Raw genomic sequence first — 17,475 nt, 5'->3', positions numbered from 1 at the left:
ATACATTTTTTTTGGTAAGGGAGCCAGAACTGTGCACAGAATTCCAAGTGTGGCCTTAATAACACTGTACAACTGTAATAAAGCCTCCCTGTTCTTAAACAAACCTTTGCAATAAGGTCCAACATCAACTATTTCTTGGATCTGCCTGCTAACATTTTATGATTCCTGTTCTGGAACACCTAGATCCTTCTGAATTTCTCTCATTTGCAGTCTCCATTTAGATAATAATCTGCCTCTTGATTGCTCTTACCAAAGTGCATAACCTCACGCTTCCCCACATTAAACTCCATTTGCCAGGTTTTCCCCCAATCACTCAATCTGTCTAAATCCTCTTGTAGGATTATAATATTCTCGTCACAACAGGTCCTTCAACCTATTTTCGTATCATTGACAAACTTTGCACTTTGTTCCTTTCTTCAGGTTATTAATGTAAATAATAAACAATTGAGGGCCAAGAACCAGTCCCTGGGTGCTCCACTGGTTACATAGCTCCAGCCTGAAAAGGACCCATTTATTCCAATCAATAGCTTGTTAGAAGTCTCTGATATTCAGAAACCTCTCAAAACTATTAAAGCTGAAATAAACAATAATGAACAATTTATTTGTGTTTTATTTTTTAAAGTTGGCTAACACCACCATAAATAAATAAAAACACAAACTAGAATAGTTGGAGGAAAAAAGAGCTTGCTTTCCTTTTTTTTGTATCTATGGTGCTACAATCCCATTGAAATCAATGGAAGATTAAATTTTGTGCCATGTCTCAATCATTGTAAATGCTGAGGAATGTGGGGAAGGTGGAGCTCTACCACTGAACTTCGCTGGTAAATACTTCTGGTTCCATTTAAATGGAAGTCCAGTTTGCTCTGCTGCTGGACTTCACACAAAGTCCAAGCCAGATTTTAAATCTTTGACTCTCTTGAGTGATCAACAAAAGAACAGGAAGAGTAATTTTGTTTCTGATTGACTCACAAAGCTGTAATGGTTTTAATGAAACGTGCTGACTGGGTTTTGTTTTTCAGATTCTCAAAAGCCACTGCCGGAAACAAACTATAAATTATTGCTACTTAGTTTTTTTGTATGCCTTCAGGCATACAGACAGCAATAAGTTAACGGCCAGCACAAAAAAAAGTACTGATGTTATCATATCAAATCATAAAATCCTGTGGCATAAAAGGATACAATTCTTTCGGTTGTGCCCAAACTGCTCTGAGAGAACTCTGCATTTTGTCAGAAATCCTGGCCTTGTCCACATGGTTCACCAAATTATTTTCTTCATGTTCATTCACCTTTTTTAAGTCTTGGAAATTTATGCCTCCACACTTTTGATGATTGCCCTCCAATTCTTTATTGTGTCAAGAAATCTTTCTCTTCCATTGTTATTCTGCCCTTTATGGTGAATCAGTAACCTCTGGTTACCAGCTAGCTTGGTAGAGGAAATAGTTTCTCTCTCAAAATCACCTATAATTTTGGATACGCACCTCTACTTTGGCCAGTTAACCAATGTTAAAATGTACGTAGTGTTTATAAAATAGATGCTTGTATGTCATAGCATAAGTTATGATGCAGGCATACAAACCAGTCTGCATGTCTTCCTAGGGAAGAGGAAACTGCATTGTAAGCAATAGATGTAGTGTGCTATATTAAAAAAGAAGTACAGGTAAATTGCTGTTTCCCTTGGACAGATCCTTTTGGGAACCCAATGGTGCAAAGTGGGAAAGTAAGAGGAGAGGGGTTGCAATGTGGGAAGGAACAGTGTTGCGGAGAGGTATAGGATGGACTGTGGTGTCGTGGAAAGAAGACTTCATGCAGAATGCTGAAAGAGAGAAAGGCGTTTTGAGGTGGAATCACATTGGAAGTTCTGGGAAAAGTGGGGTGATCCATTAAAGATGGAGCATACTCCAGTGGAAAATAAAACAAGGAGAACCCTTTTCATGTTCCGGAAGGGTTGGGACGGTAAGGGCACAAATATGGAAACTCAAATGGTAGGAAGGAGCCTGTGTTGAGGGAAAAAGGACATATTGTCAACACAGAAACTGAAAATGCTGGAAATACTTAGAGCAGGTCTGTGGAAACATGTCAATCTGTTCGGAAGGTGCTTATGAGAGAACAGATGCAGCAGGAATTATGAGGATGGAGTAGATCCATATTGAAACTGGGTGGGGAAAAAGTGCAGTCAAACTAGCTATGAGTTTCAGTGTGTTTACGACAGGTTTTAGGTACTCGCTTACTCCCAGAGATGGAGAAACTGAAGAATTGTTAAGTTTAAGATGGAAAGTGTGAATGTTAGTGCAGATGTGGAGATTGGAAGCAAAGTTGCTGAAAATCTTCAGTTTGGGGCAGGAGTAGGAAATCGCACAACTACAGTCCGCAACGAATCTGAAGGGATGAAGTTAGCAATGATTTGTATCTATAATTGGGTCTTTAATGTATCAAAGGATCCCAGTATTATCAAACAAAATACAGTACTCACACAAAATGAGAATCAATGCCTTGACATTTCAACCTCACAGCAATTGTGAAACATTAAAGGGCTTTTGTGCTTTGATATACAGCCCAATCTTCTCCTCTAGCCTTTGAAAGATGTGGATAATATATGATGCAACTATTTCCGATATTTTTACTCCGTACAAAGAAACAAATTTGGGCTTTTCTCTGAATTATTATACTGCTGGTCTGACAGCTGGTGCTGGAAGAGCACAGATCTTTCCCTCTAAGTATTAAGAATGTAGAAATAATTGCCTTTGGTTTGAGTTGTGATCCATTCCCCTCCCACTAACCATCCTTCCCACAGGTGCATGAGAATGAGCTCCCTGAGCCTGGCTGAAGTTCCTTTTCCATTTCCTTGCTTGAATATCACACACTGCTTCTAGCAAATCAAACTTCAAATCATTATCTGAAAATCACCCTCCCCATACTGGGTCAAGCAGTCTGCTGCTGGCTGAGTTGTCTGACACAGCTACCGTCCAGTGACACCAAGTCAAATTGACCTGGATTAAGTGTGAACTGGGCTGGCATGGCATGCCGTGAACCAATTGTTGCAGCAGAATATATACCTGACGTAATCTTGCCTGTACAAGACACACCTAGGTGGAACAGCGAAACTTTAAATAAAATAGGTTTTAAGTTGCAGAAACGGGAAGAATAGATGGAGAGCATAAAAGGGAAGTTCAGTGATCAGATGGCAAATAAGAGAGATTGATTGATTAAAAGCTGAAAAGCAAAAAAAAATTGCATTTGTTGTAAATCAAAAAATAAGGGCAAAACATACTAGAAATAGCAGTACAAGCAGCATCTGTAGAGGGAGAAACAGATAACATTTCTGTTAATAACCCTTCATTGGAATTGCCCAGTTTTGATACAAAGTAGTTTGTAAAGGCTTACTCAATCTTTGGTTACTGCTTCACTGGTTACTGGTTCACATGTATCTTCTGGACAATTAACATAACCTACATATGTATCAAATCCTGTAATGCAGCTAATCAGAAGAAAAAGAAACATGCAGTAATACAACACCCTAAGTAATTTTAGTCAACCAAATGTTTTTATGAAGTTTCGCTGTTAAAGTATCAGAAATACAACCATCAGTTTGTTGTTCTCCTCCTGTTGGTTGAAGGATGAATATTAGCCTGAACAAAGAGATACCTTCCCTTGTTCTTTGAAATAGTATCGTGGAACCCACAACTTTGTGACTCAGAGGCAAGGCATGGCTCACTGAGCTGCAGATGACTTTCAAAATGAAAAGTATTTACTATAAGTAATTCACATCTGTAGCTCTAAAAATTGTTACTTTTACTCAGAAGGCAAATGTTTTCTTATTTTAATGCTGTCAGCTGCATTTTTGAAGTTAAAATTAGTGTACAATATAACTACTTAAATTTTTGCAGCAACCAGAGAAGTCCATCACCAAGTTCAAATCACATCCCAAGCAGCAGTGCAACTTCAGTACCATCAACTACATCTGCACGTTCTTCGTGTTCATTGACGCCGACGCTAGTTGCACATTTCAGTGAAAATCTTATAAAACACGTTCAGGGTTGGCCTGCTGATCATGCGGAAAAGCAAGTAAGTGAATATTGGATCTTGTATTAATTGATATAAATTTTGTTAGGAGTTACTTTAAGGAAGCTGACATTGAGGACTTTGGAATATGTTTGGTTCGTCCTTGCTCTGTATTCTGTTGTTTGAGCTTCTCCCTACTGAAATTCCGTAAAGTTAACTGCTCAAACCAACAGATCAGTAAAATATATTCAATAAAATTTGTTTCATTTGGCCTATAATCCTGACTGGCAGGTATAGTCATACATAATGTCTCATCTCGTACTGATGTGACTTTTTTTCTTAAATGGATTTGGTTAACAGATATACAAAAAGTTTGTAACTGACATACTAAATGTAAAGTGCAACTACTTTTCTGTTTTGGAGCAGGTGATAATACCTTTAAGCAAAGTATTTCTAATAGCTCTGTAACTCAATCAAGTAGCTTGAGTTCAAACAATATTGGTCAACAAAAACTTGAAGAATAACTTAAGTAATGCAGTTGCTGTGTTGCTCTCATCAAAACCAAACTTTGCAACCCTCTACAATTGAACAAACTGTGTGTCAGTCATTTCATTGAATAAAACATAATATTTTTAAGGACAATTTTAAGTTTGATCTTTATATTTTTGGTAACCAAAGGAGCTAAGCAAGGTGGATGGACGGTTGACAATAAAGGTGGTTCATAACCTGGATGCGTGTGAAGACTGGATGACTTACTGTAGACCTTGTGTTTTTCTTTAATCACCATTGACGTCGGTGTCACCTGGGAGTCATTATCAGTCAAATACAATCTTACTATTTAGGACAGCTACTCTCTTCACCGCGGCCCCCCCCCCCCCCCCCCCCCCTTTGCATTTCAGTCAGGACTAAGGATGTGATCAGGTGTGAGGCTGAGCTATTCTGCCAGAACTCTAACTGGGTGACATTAAGCAGGTTATTAGTAAAGAGGCATTATTTAACACCCTTTCATAATTTCCGTCATAGTTGGTCCCTCATTGTACTTCCCTGATTGGAAGAATGAAGTTAGAACGGTAATTGTCTGTGTTTGCTACATCATGTTTATTTGAATGGATTGAAGGTATCTGGACAATATTTCATGTTGTTGGACTGATGTCAGTTTAATGCTGTGTTGGGATGCACTGGCACTTTGATGAAGGAAGCGTGTGATGGTGCATAGTGGGATCGTCTTTGTAACACTCTCAGTTGAAGATATTTGCAAACACAATGTAAACTATTTTGTTTTTGGTGGGATAGCAGTCTTCTCCTTGTCGCCTGGTTGTCAGAACTTTGCTCTGATACTTTATTGTGCAAATGTTTAGCTCCGGAAGCCTATGGCATTCCAAATACATTAATGTTTCCTCACTAGTTTACTGATGTCATAGCATGTTCTAATATAGGGCTGTTGCTGTTCCTGGCATACACAGGCTAGTGCTGATTTGTTGATCTGATGGCCAAATGATGAAGGATTCTAGTAGTGTACAGTTCTGTTCCTGACCCACACCTAGTAGTTTTAATTAAGGTTATATGGAGTGGGAGAATGCTTGATTATAGTACATAAGTATATACTTGAAGAGCAAATCTTGGAAGCAGAGTTGATTGAGGTGGAAGCTGCAGCATAATATTGGTATCTTGAAATGTGGGAAAAGGTTCAATGTTCAGTGAATACCTGGATTCCTTTGTTCGTTTCCACTTTTTGAAAATTATTTTTCAGTAACTGGCATTACTCACAAGTTGTGTTATGCTTGCAAGAACATCTTGACTCACTTTTGTTTTTTTTGATGTGAGTAAAATTTTCTGGATCCTAGTGCTGAAAAAAATATTACGCTCTGGAATGCTATGGGACAAGTTAGCCTAGATACAAACTTATGGATTTGGAATCTTGAGTAAAGAGTACATGAAGTTGATGCACTAGCTGAAAGTAGGGACACAAGAAGAAAATAACTTGGAACTGAAGCCAAGTATCCATGTGTCAATATTTCCAAAGAAAGATTAATTATGTTTGTGACTGAAGGCAGAGTCAATGTGGTATGTAATGAGACAGATTTTAATGAAAAAGCAGATGATTACTGGAGAATTAAGCAAACAAGTTCAATTGTAAAGCAGTGATAAACCCAATATGGAGGGAGGAAATAAGGAAGAGGTAACTGGCTAGGAGGTGGTGTAATGAAGGTCAGAGATGACTTGCATTTAAATGCCTTTCATTTGCAGGAGGGAATGAAACTCTGATAAGGAAAAGGGATGTTTCTAAGGAATAGAATAGTTTCTTTGGTGGCTGAAATGCTTGGTTTGAAGTTTTGTTCAGAACAAAGGATAGAAATAATGGCTAAACAATATGGACCCTTGAATTGCTGAATTGCAATGAAAAGTATTCTAAACACAATAATTCATTTTAATAAGGAATGTTTAACATATATAAAATCATATAGAATCCTACATTAGAGAAGCTGATCATCCACATCTGGCCTTATTGAAAGTGGTAATTAATTAGTCTCATCTTCCCTGATCTTTCTCCATTGCCTTGCATTCTTTTTCAAGTATTTATCCGTTTATCTTTTTAAGCATCATTCCTGATTTTGTGTCCATTATCTTCTCAGGAATCTATTCCAGGTCATCTTAACTTGTTGAATTTATAAACAGGCTTTCTTGTCTCCTCTTTCTTTTGCCAATTACAGTGGCATGCAAAAGTTTGGGCACCCCTGGTCAAAATTTCTGTTACTGTGAATAGTTAAGTGAGTAGAAGATGAACTGATCCCCAAAAGTCATAAAGTTAAAGATGAAACATTCTTTTCAACATTTTATTGGTATTGGTTTACTATTGTCACTTGTACCGAGGTACAGTGAAAAACTTGTCTTACAAACTGATCTTACAGGTCAATTCATTACACAGTGCAGTTACATTAAGTTAGTACAGAGTGCACTGATGTAGTACAGGTAAAAAAAAACAATAACAGTACAGAATAAAGTGTTACAGCTACAGAGAAAGTGCAGTGCAATAAGGTGCAAGGTCACAACAAGGTAGATGGTGAGGTCATGAGGTCATAGGTCATCTCATTGTATAAGGGAACTGTTCAATAGTCTTATCACAGTGGGTTAGAAGCTGTTCTTAAATCTGGTGGGATGTGCCCTCAGGCTCCTGTGTCTTCTACCCGATGGAAGAGGAGAGAAGAGAGAATGTCCCGGGTGGGTGGGGTCTTTGATTATGCTGGCTGCTACACCAATACAACGAGAGGTAAAGACAGAGTACAAGGAGACTGGTGTCCGTAATGCGCTGGGCTGTGTCCACAACTCTCTGCAGCTTCTTGCGGTCTTGGGCAGAGCAGTTGCCATACCAAGCCATGATACATCCTGATAGGATGCTTTCTATGGTGCATTGGTAAAAGTTGGTGAGAGTCAAAGGGGACAAACCAAATTTCTTTAGCCTCCTGAGGAAGTAGAGGCACTGGTGAGCTTTCTTGGCCATGGAATCCACGTGGTTTGTCCAGGACAGGTTGTTGGTGATGTTCACTCCCAGGAACTTGAAGCTGTCAACCCTCTCGACCTCAGCACCATTGATGTAGACAGGTGCATGTACACCGCCCCCTTTCCTGAAGTCAATGACCAGCTCTTTAGTTTTGTTGACATTGAGGGAAAGGTTGTTGTCATTGACACCATTCCACTTAAGCTCTCTGTCTCCTTCCTGTACTCCGACTCATTGCTGTTTGAGATACGGCCTACAATGGTCGTATCATCTGCAAACTTGTAAATGGAGTTAGAGCAGAATCTGGCCACACAGTCATGAGTGTTTAAGGAGTAGAGTAGAGGGCTAAGGATGCAGCCTTGAGGTGCACCAGTGTTGAGAATAATCGTGCCGGAGGAATTGCTGCCTATCTTCACTGATTGCAGTCTGTTTGTTAGAAAGTCAAGGATCCAGTTACAGAGGGAGATGTTGAGTCCTAGGTCTCAGAGTTTGGTGACAAGCTTGCTTGGTTAGATTAGTGTATTATTTTTGTTTTGTATAATTTTAGAGTGGAAAAAAAAGGAGCAACGTGCAAAAGTTTGGGCAGCCCAGGAGGTTTGAGCTCTCAGATAACTTACCAAGGTCTCAGACCTTCATTAGCTTGTTAGGGCTATGGCTTGTTCACAGCCATCATTAGGAAAGGCCAGGTGATGCAAATTTCAAAGCTTTATAAATACTCTGACTCCTCAAACCTTGTCCCAACAATCAGCAGCCATGGGCTCCTCTAAGCAGCTGCCTAGCACTCTGAAAATGAAAATAAACGATGCCCACAAAGCAGGAGAAGGCTATATAAGAAGATAGCAAAGCGTTTTCAGGTAGCCATTTCCTCAGTTCGTAATGTAATTAAGAAATGGCAGTTAACAGGAACGGTGGAGGTCAAGTTGAACTTTCCAAGAGAACTGCTCGTAGGATTGCTAGAAAGGCAAATCAAAACCCCCGTTTGACTGCAAAAGACCTTCAGGAAGATTTAGCAGACTCTGGAGTGGTGGTGCACTGTTATACTGCGCAGCGACGCCTGCACAAATATGACCTTCATGGAAGAGTCATCAGAAGAAAACCTTTGCTGCGTCCTCACCACAAAATTCAGCGTCGGAAGTTTGCAAAGGAACATCTAAACAAGCCTGATGAACATGGACTGATGAAGTTAAAATAGAACTTTTTGGCCGCAGTGAGCAAAGGTATGTTTGGAGAAAAAAGGGTGCAGAATTTCATGAAAAGAACACCTCTCCAACTGCTAAGCATGGGGGTGGATCGATCATGCTTTGAGCTTGTGTTGCAGCCAGTGGCACAGGGAAGATTTCACTGGTAGAGGGAAGAATGAATTCAATTAAATACCAGCAAATTCTGGAAGCAAACATCACACCGTCTGTGGAAAAAAAAAGCTGAAGATGAAAAGAGGATAGCTTCTACAACAGGATAATGATCCTAAATGCACCTCAAAATCCACAATGGACTACCTCAAGAGGCACAAGCTGAAGGTTTTGCCATGGCCCTCACAGTCCCCCGACCTAAACATCATCGAAAATCTGTGAATAGACCTTAAAAGAGCAGTGCATGCAACATGGCCCCAAGAATCTCACAGAACTAGAAGCCTTTTGCAAGGAAGAATGGGCGAAAATCCCCCAAACAAGAATTGAAAGACTCTTAGCTGGCTACAGAAAGCGTTTACAAGCTGTGATACTTGCCAAAGGGGGTGTTACTCAGTACTGACCATGCAAGGTGTCCAAACTTTTGCTTTGGGCCCTTTTCCTTTTTTGTTATTTTGAAACTGTAAAAGATGGAAATAAAAAAGTAATCTTAAAATATTAAAGAAATGTGTCATCTTTAACTTTATGCCTTTTGGAAATGAGGTCATCTTTTACTTGCTTAGCTATTCACAGTAACAGAAATTTTGACCAGAGGTGCCCAAACTTTTGTATGCCACTGTATATGTATCCTCTGTTTGTCAATCCTCCTGCCAGCAGAAACATTTTCACAATTTCACCCTATCTACTCCATGGAAGTGATCATAAGTTTGAATCTTCATTCATGATCTCCATGACATTCACTGCTTTGAGGAAAACAATCCTACCTTCAATGGTATAATTTGTTTTCTGGGTTACAGGCATTACTCGTGTTTTTTATTGCCTATCCCAATTATCCCCAGAGGTGGTGGTGAGCTGCCACTTTGAACCACTGTTTTTCTGATTTAAAAGAGTTGTTTTGCATAACTGAAGTCCCTCATACATAAAGAGTGTTTGTGCAAGTTCCATAAACAAATGTGTAGCATTGATATATATTTGGATGATGTGTTCATTCAATACAACTAAAATCTTAAGTTGACCTTAAATTGGTTTTAGGAAGTCAAAGTATAAATATACCTTGTTCTACAATTGCACACTACTGATATTTTTCACTTAATTATTTGTTTTCGTTATTTAATATTAAGGCATCGCGGCTGAGGGAAGAAGCACACAACATGGGAAGTATTCACATATCTGAAATTTGTACTGAGCTCAAAAATTTAAGATCTTTGGTCCGAGTATGTGAAATTCAAGCAACTTTGCGTGAGCAAAGGTAAGCAGTGCCCACGTGCATGATTAGTTTGGTGAGCCCATCACGTTAGAGATTTTAAGACCATTGAAATAATGTCAGCTTCTTGTGTGGCTATCGATGATTTTTGTTCTGTCCCATTTGTAGTTTTAATTAATGCATTATTAACAAAATGAGGCAATAGACTGTAGGTCCAAATAATTATTCTCAAAGCTGCAAATTGAATGGCAATCCAGGTGGTTTAAGGCACTGATTAAAAAATACAATAAAACTTAACCATTTTTTTCTCAAACTTTCTGTCATGCCATCATGCCTGCTTTCATTGGGCTTGCCTTCCATTAACTTCCTGTTGCCATATAATTGAGAAAGGGGAATTTTTAACTTGTTTATGAATTATCTGATTCTACATGTCAGTTTTACATGCGTTTAGTAAAGTAGGAGTAGCCGCATCTCTGTTGTTCAAGTAGAAGCCCAATAGAAGGCAAATCCTATTTCAATGCAATATGAGTGATAAATTAGGATTTGTATGCTCTCTGCTGCAAATTTGCATTCACTATGTCTGTCATGATGAAGTCAAACTTAGAATAAGTAATTAATATTCCTAGTATTTTACATTAATTAATTTCAAACATTCAAATGAGAGCTGTATATGAATTATTCTTTATGAGAAGAAATATATAAACCTTTTCAACTGGCTGCAATTTTAAACTTAATCGTTATAATTGTCATGTCAATGTGGTAACTGTCAGTTCTCCACCTCCCATTCTTGCAGGATACTGTTTTTGAGACAACAAATTAAAGAGCTTGAAAAACTGAAGAATCAAAATTCCTTTATGGTGTGAGGACTTGTGAAGAAATTGCACATGGTTTAAAAGCCAGGGACTGTAAACGTTTGCCCAATCTTAAACTAAAATTTGAGCTGCGTTTGAGAAGGCTTTGGACCGTGGGGCTGGGCAGAAGGGTGGAATGGGAGGGGGCAAGGAGGGTTCTGATTCAGGGGAGATAAAGTGGTTAATTTGTAAACCCTTGAAATGTAGATTTCTTGTAGATGTATCCTTCACGTTGTAAATATGTTTTGTAGAGTGAAGCCATGGGAAGCCATGTGTATCAGAGCTTTGACATCTGAACTAATCAATGCTGAGGTGGCTAAATACCTAGCCTTTTACATGTTAACTTGTCTGCAAACTAGCTTTGGTAATTTTCATCATTCAGTGAAATGCATTTCTTAGAATGCTGGCACCAGCCAGTGTGCATCACGGGCTGCAACAACTGGAACAGTTTGGTCAGTATACAAATTAGCATGGAGCACCTTCAGATTCCACAGACCCAGTCAGGCACAGCTCTGCAGGCAGCTTTCTTCATTACAAGGCAATTACAATTTTTTTTCTTAAGGCATTGTGGCCAAGGCACTTGGGTTCACCAACTTTTCATTCCTCCTTACAGCAGTTCATACGTTGTGTGCTGTTGTATGAATAAAATACAGATTGTTGCAGTAGGTACAGTACAGATTGATTTCTTGTATGCCTACCTAATAGCTGTGTATTTGCATTTGTGCCCTGTTTTAAAACTAAAAAAGAATGGGAGCAGAGAAAGATTGATACAGGGCATGTGTGTATTTATTAAGCGGCTGAAGCCACTCAAGAATAGTAACAAAAGCTCAATGTTATTTGCTAACATTGTTGATGGTGGGGGAAAGCTGGTCATTCATGAGAAGATGTATGTAAATATAATAAACTTCTGTTGTTTAAAGCACTGGGTACCCTTCTTTTTATTCAGCTGCTGCATATAGGAAGCTGAACTGCTCTGGCAAACCTGATTGGGAGTAATCCTTGTTGGATGCTTGTTTTTCTTTGTATAGAACCCTAGCTTTCAAGAAGAGACCATTTTGTGCAAAATTGAATGACAGAACTTTTTTTTTCTTTTTGTAAGTGATTCTGTGACTAAAACAAGAATTTCAACAAGGATTTTGGATTCCTTGCCTGTAATTGGCTTGTGTAAAGTCTTGGTTTACCTGTATTACTATAATGACACATTTAATTTGAAGGATGTTTGTGTTGTAGCTAACTGTGCAAGTAAGGTGCTGACTGCTGTTCTTTTGCCATCACAATACGCTAGATCTGTGTAATTTGAGCACGTGACCATTATTGGAAAATGGTGGTAAAGCTCAGCTTTGTATATTGTTTCCTAAAGTATATAAAAAAAATAAAACTATGCTACCACTGGATATGTTCACTTTTCTTTCATGTGCAGGTTTACATGGGGTTTACCACACAGTTCATTTACTAAAATTTTTAATTAATGAAAACTGCTATAGTTTTAAATAATTTACAATGATGTTTTTAGCAAATATGACTGTTTTTGAGGTTTATTTAATGTTCAATATCTCTTGTGCCAGCACTTAACTTCATTTTGATTTTGAGCAAGTTTTTTGAAGGGTGGCATAGAATTAAATTCATAGAAGCAGTTTTATTAAGGCTAGCAAGTTGGTTTCTAGACTTTTCCCTGAAGTTTAACTTGTTCTTAAGTGTTGGCTTTTTTATAACCTATAATTGTTTTATAGCTTGTGTTTAGCCTCTGCACTATGATTTTATGATTGCATTACAGTTAACCTTATTACTTAATTCAATTTGAACAAAAGCAAGGTACTAATTAAAATTTCTGCTACTTTAATTGATCCTTTACTGTTATTCACTTGATAACTTCTAATCAATGCTTCCTTTCAATAGGCACCCAGTTCTCTTCAAAATTGTTTTGCCAGGAACAGTTGTTGTTTCCATTTGTCTTTTTATATCCTGTGAAGAGAAATCATTTGTGTCTGTTAAGCTGTAAATCGGTCCATTTACTTTTTTTTATTCATTTTATCATTCCTCTTGAAAACTTAATGTGCTGGAAAATTACATTAACAAGGTCGCTGAAATTAAACAAATTGATTTCAAAGTACCATATTTGACCAATTTTCAGATAAGTTTTTGATCTCGATGACTTCTGAAAATTTGTTTTGGGGATGTATAACTGCTATTTTTACAGTTTTTAAAATATTTAAATGTGATGTTTTTAAGTTTAGAGGAACACCCAACTACCCTTTTTGCTTTTCTTTTATGTTTTAAACTTTTTTTTGTTACTGTCATGTCCTCTGGTTAGAAGAGGAAGGTGATGAAAACTTTCAACTTATAAAGTTAAACAGCACGAAAACAGGCCCTTTGGTCCGACTTGTCCATGCCAACCAAGGTGCCTACCCAAGTTGGTCTCATTTGCCTGTTTTTGGCCCATATCCCCCTAAACTTTTCTTATCTGTGTACCTGTCCAAATATCTTTTAAACATTGTAATTGTACCACCTTTACCACTTCCTCTGGCAGCTTATTCCACATATTGACTGCCCTCTGTGTCACCATAAAATTTGTTCTTCGATATTCAAATAATGATTAGCACATTATTTATGTTGTGCTGCACAGATGAGACTTGTAAGTATGGATGCCCAGAAGCTCACATAAATGATTTCGCAATGAAATTATCAATCAATGTTGCCTCAGGTATCTAAAACTACATTTTGGGCATGGTGTCATGTAGTGTGGAATACTACCACGGTACACTTGCTAACTTTTTTATTGCATGTTTTCTGCATTTCCTGTTATCTGCAAAGTTCTGAGATGCTTTTGAAAATTGTTGTATTTGATTACTGTTTCAATCTATGGAAGTGAAATCTATTCCAAATCTCAAAATAGCTAGATAAAATAACAAAAAGATAGATGTCAAGTTCTGTGACACTTCCAAATGCATTTGCTGTTAAGTTACCATCATTCAAATCAAGTTATTTTATTAAGGCATTAGTTAATTGACTGACTGTTTTTAATTTAGTACAGGATTTCTTGATTTGGTCTATAGGTTTCATCCATTTTGTAGATTGCAAGCAGAAACTAATTAATATGTTCTGAAGTTTGGAGGTAAATTAGGAAGAAACAATAGTTTATAGAAAATTATCTTTCATTGTTATTTTTGTTTTCAATTGGCAGCTTAAGTATTTACTATTTTCTTTGCATAACCAGTATTTATTCTTAACTCAAAGGGAAGGCATCTCCTTATTGGCTGCAGAGGCAGATTGAAAAATAAGATGTAAGATTCAATTTGTACCATGCTGGAGCAATAATTTACTTTTGATCAAAGCATTTCAGTTGCCAAGTCCCCTAACTTTTGGCAGTTTTTCCTTTTTGTGCCCCCACCCATGCATCCCAGTTTATTTGTAGTTGAAATTATCTGGACTTGTGGACAGGTGTGGTGGCAGCTTTGTAGAAATTTCACCTTAGATTTTCAGCAGTATTGGGCTCATCCAAACATCTGCTCTTGCAGGAAGTCCCATGCTCACTGACTAGAATTGGCTTTTGGTCTGACAAAACCTCAATTTTAAAACTCTCCTTGTTTTCAGAACCACCTACAACCTTGCCCTTCACCATTTCTATATCCTACTCTGGCTTTATAAACTTTGGAAATCTCTTCCAGTATCACTTCCTTCAGCATGGGAAGCTATGACTTAATCTGAAAAACCTTAAATTCTGGAGCCATCCGCCTAATCCTTGTTTATAAACTAAACCTACTTCTTAAACTAATGTCTTGGTCACCTGATCTAATCTTCCTATGTAGCTTGTTGTCAAATTTTGTTTAATGATGCTCCCCAGAAGTAACTTGGATCATTTTACTGAATTATAAACAAAGTATAAATTGTCATAAAACAGGATTGGTTGTTCTACACTGACTCCATAGATGAGACCTTTTTTTTGAGACACAGAAAAATGGTTTATTTAGATGAAGATGTGAGCATACTCTGGAAGTGGGCTTCCAGAAAATTACTTAGACACTGCATTTTTCCAGCACAAGGCTCTTTCAAGTCGGGAGCTGATAAAATTGGAAGAAAAGAAAGACAGATGTATAAGATGTGTAGCTTTATACATATATTTGGTAGTGGAAGTTTTCTGTCTAACTTTGAGAACCATTTGATAAATGAATTGTTAATGCTCAGGGACAGTATTTACTTCCAGAAGATTCTGTACAAATCATCGACAACTCTGCTCAGTCCTTTGACCTCTGCCACCCAGAAGAACAAGAGCATCAAGTGCATGCGAATGCCACCATCTACGATGTACAGACCATTCAGAGATGGACACACATCACTATTCCTTCAAAGTTGGTTTAAAACCCTGGAACTCGTACCTAACAACATTACGGAAGTACATCCACCTCTCAGACTGCAGTTCAGTACTGTCCTCAAAAGGCAGCTAGAATGGGCAATAAATGCTCACCTCCCCAGAGACGTGCGTATTCCAAGAAATAATATAAAATAAAACTTCAGAATTCTGTTTTGTACAAAAATAGCCAATAAAAAGTTCTATTTTTAATCTTAAATATCCTTTTTGTGTGTTCCAAAGACTGGTCAGTCTTTTCACAAGTAGTTTTCTATATGTGACATTTGTTTAATTTTAAGCACTGACCAGCCACAGGTGTTTAAGCCACAAAACAATAGAAAACATCTTGCACACCATACAGGTAGCATCTTGTACTCTGTACTTGGCATGTATATTTAACAAATGTCTGTTTTTCAATCCAAATCTCTTAGTTTGTTTTCTTAAGTCAGTATGGAGCTCTGACAGTTTCCCAGCTGCTTTTAGTTACTACTTTCGTAATTGAGAATGGCACTTGAGTTTCATCAGAGTGATTGCTGAAAGTATTGATTGGTGCAACACAAACATCAGAACACATTTCCATCCTCATTCCACCTCGGTTCGTCTTCCAGAATTCTGTTTGATCCTGCTGACTCATTTGTCACTCAGTTGGTAGCACTCTCTAGTTTAACTCCTGAGCTATGAGCAAATGATCAAAGCCAATACTTAAACGCACTGCTGAAAAGAGTCGTGTAATGTGGTGCAGTTTTTTGGAACCAGGCTTGAACTGATGCCTAGTCTCTCTAAGACAGATATGAAAGTTCCAATCACACTATTTCAAAGAGGAATAGCGAGACAGGGCATGAGTTATTCCTATGCCCTAGTCAATATTCATCCTGCAATCACTATTACAAAAAACTTCATCTGGTCATGACCACATTGCAGATTATGCAAGTTTGCTCCGCACAAATTAGCAGCTGTGTTTATGGCACTAAAGGAGCAATCTGAATTCTATATAATTATAAGTTTTATTTTTATTCAAATCCAAAGGCTTGTAAGATGTAGCTGTTGATTCCAATTTCTAAATCATAGGCTGATGAATCACAGCTGTCAAAATTTGCTTGAATATTGCCGACACTTACCTGGTCCCCCAACGTGGAGATCTTTTCACAAAGGATAAAGCTTGCATTACCAGCCCCTACTTAAGCTATTTATTGGTCTGCTTTGCCACCCTTCTGCTGCTTACTCACTGGGCCTCTATCTCTGCGCTGTCCCAGACTCTTCTCTTTCCAGTTTCTCAACTTGGCTAAAGAGGATCTCATAATATGGCCATGCTTTTGAATAGCTAGGCTATTTTTATCTCGTTCTATTTTTACAAGGATTAATTCACCATACTGGTCAACTTTCCTGTTGTAACTTAGAGCCATACCTATGGTACCCAGTACTAAACCAGTACCCTATGCCCACTTTCTCCTCGCATCTGAAGCTTTCAGAAATGTATCTACCTCCTTGACTATATTTAATGCCTTGGTTTCTACTGCCTTGTGTTGTAGAAAATTCCAAATGTTCAGCATCCTCTGAATGAAGAAATTTCTCCTGATTCCAGTTCTAAACAGCATATCCCATATCTTAACACTTTCCAACCATCAATGACATTGTCCCTGTATCTAGTCTGTCCAGTCCTGTTAGAATTTGATGGGTGCCTAAGTCCATGTTCATTTTCTAAATTCCACCGAATATAGGCCTAATTAACCCAATCTCCTTATGTCATCCCACAGATCAGTCTTGTAAACCTTTGTTTCGATCCCTCTACGGCAAAGGCATCCTTCCTCAGATATGCAGACCAAAACTTCACACTAAGCCCCATTTAGGGCTTTACCTGGGCTGTGTCCAGCTGTAGCGAGACATCCTTGCAGCTGTACTTGTATCCTCTTTTATTGAAGGCCAACATACCATTTGCCTTGTTCTAAAGATTGAAAATGCTGGAGACACGCAGCAGGTCAGGCAATATGGGTCCTGGACCTGAAACATCAACTGCTTCTATTTCCACAGATGCTGCCAGACCTGCTGAGTGTTTCCAACATTTTCAGTTTTTATTTCAGATTTCCAGCATCTGAAATCTTTTGATTTTCCTTTTCTGTGCTGTCTTGTTGACAATTTCTGTCATCCTTACAACCACTGAATAGAGCTGGTATCGATGTTTTATTTCTTGTCTATCACAAGGTTGTGCTGTGCTGTCGTACTCTGTGATTGGATCA

General features: G+C 38.1%; 1 protein-coding gene across 2 annotated transcripts in view; it reads left to right on the top strand.

Moving 5' to 3' along the window:
• Positions 1-12,738, top strand: part of waca (WW domain containing adaptor with coiled-coil a) — a 90,934-nt gene extending 78,196 nt beyond the window's left edge. The window contains exons 12-14 of one of the 2 annotated variants that reach the window (XM_052016337.1): positions 3,885-4,062; positions 9,963-10,090; positions 10,839-12,738. In XM_052016337.1, the coding sequence (XP_051872297.1) occupies positions 3,885-4,062; positions 9,963-10,090; positions 10,839-10,908 (376 nt within the window). In that variant the 3' untranslated portion in view covers positions 10,909-12,738. The remainder of the gene's footprint in view (positions 1-3,884; positions 4,063-9,962; positions 10,091-10,838) is intronic. The other variant, XM_052016338.1, reaches the window with a different exon arrangement.
• Positions 12,739-17,475: the final 4,737 nt, after the last annotated feature.

This window comes from Pristis pectinata, chromosome 5 (genome assembly GCF_009764475.1).
Source record: "Pristis pectinata isolate sPriPec2 chromosome 5, sPriPec2.1.pri, whole genome shotgun sequence".
NCBI lineage: Eukaryota > Metazoa > Chordata > Chondrichthyes > Rhinopristiformes > Pristidae > Pristis > Pristis pectinata.
This window is presented reverse-complemented; position numbering and strand designations above follow the sequence as displayed.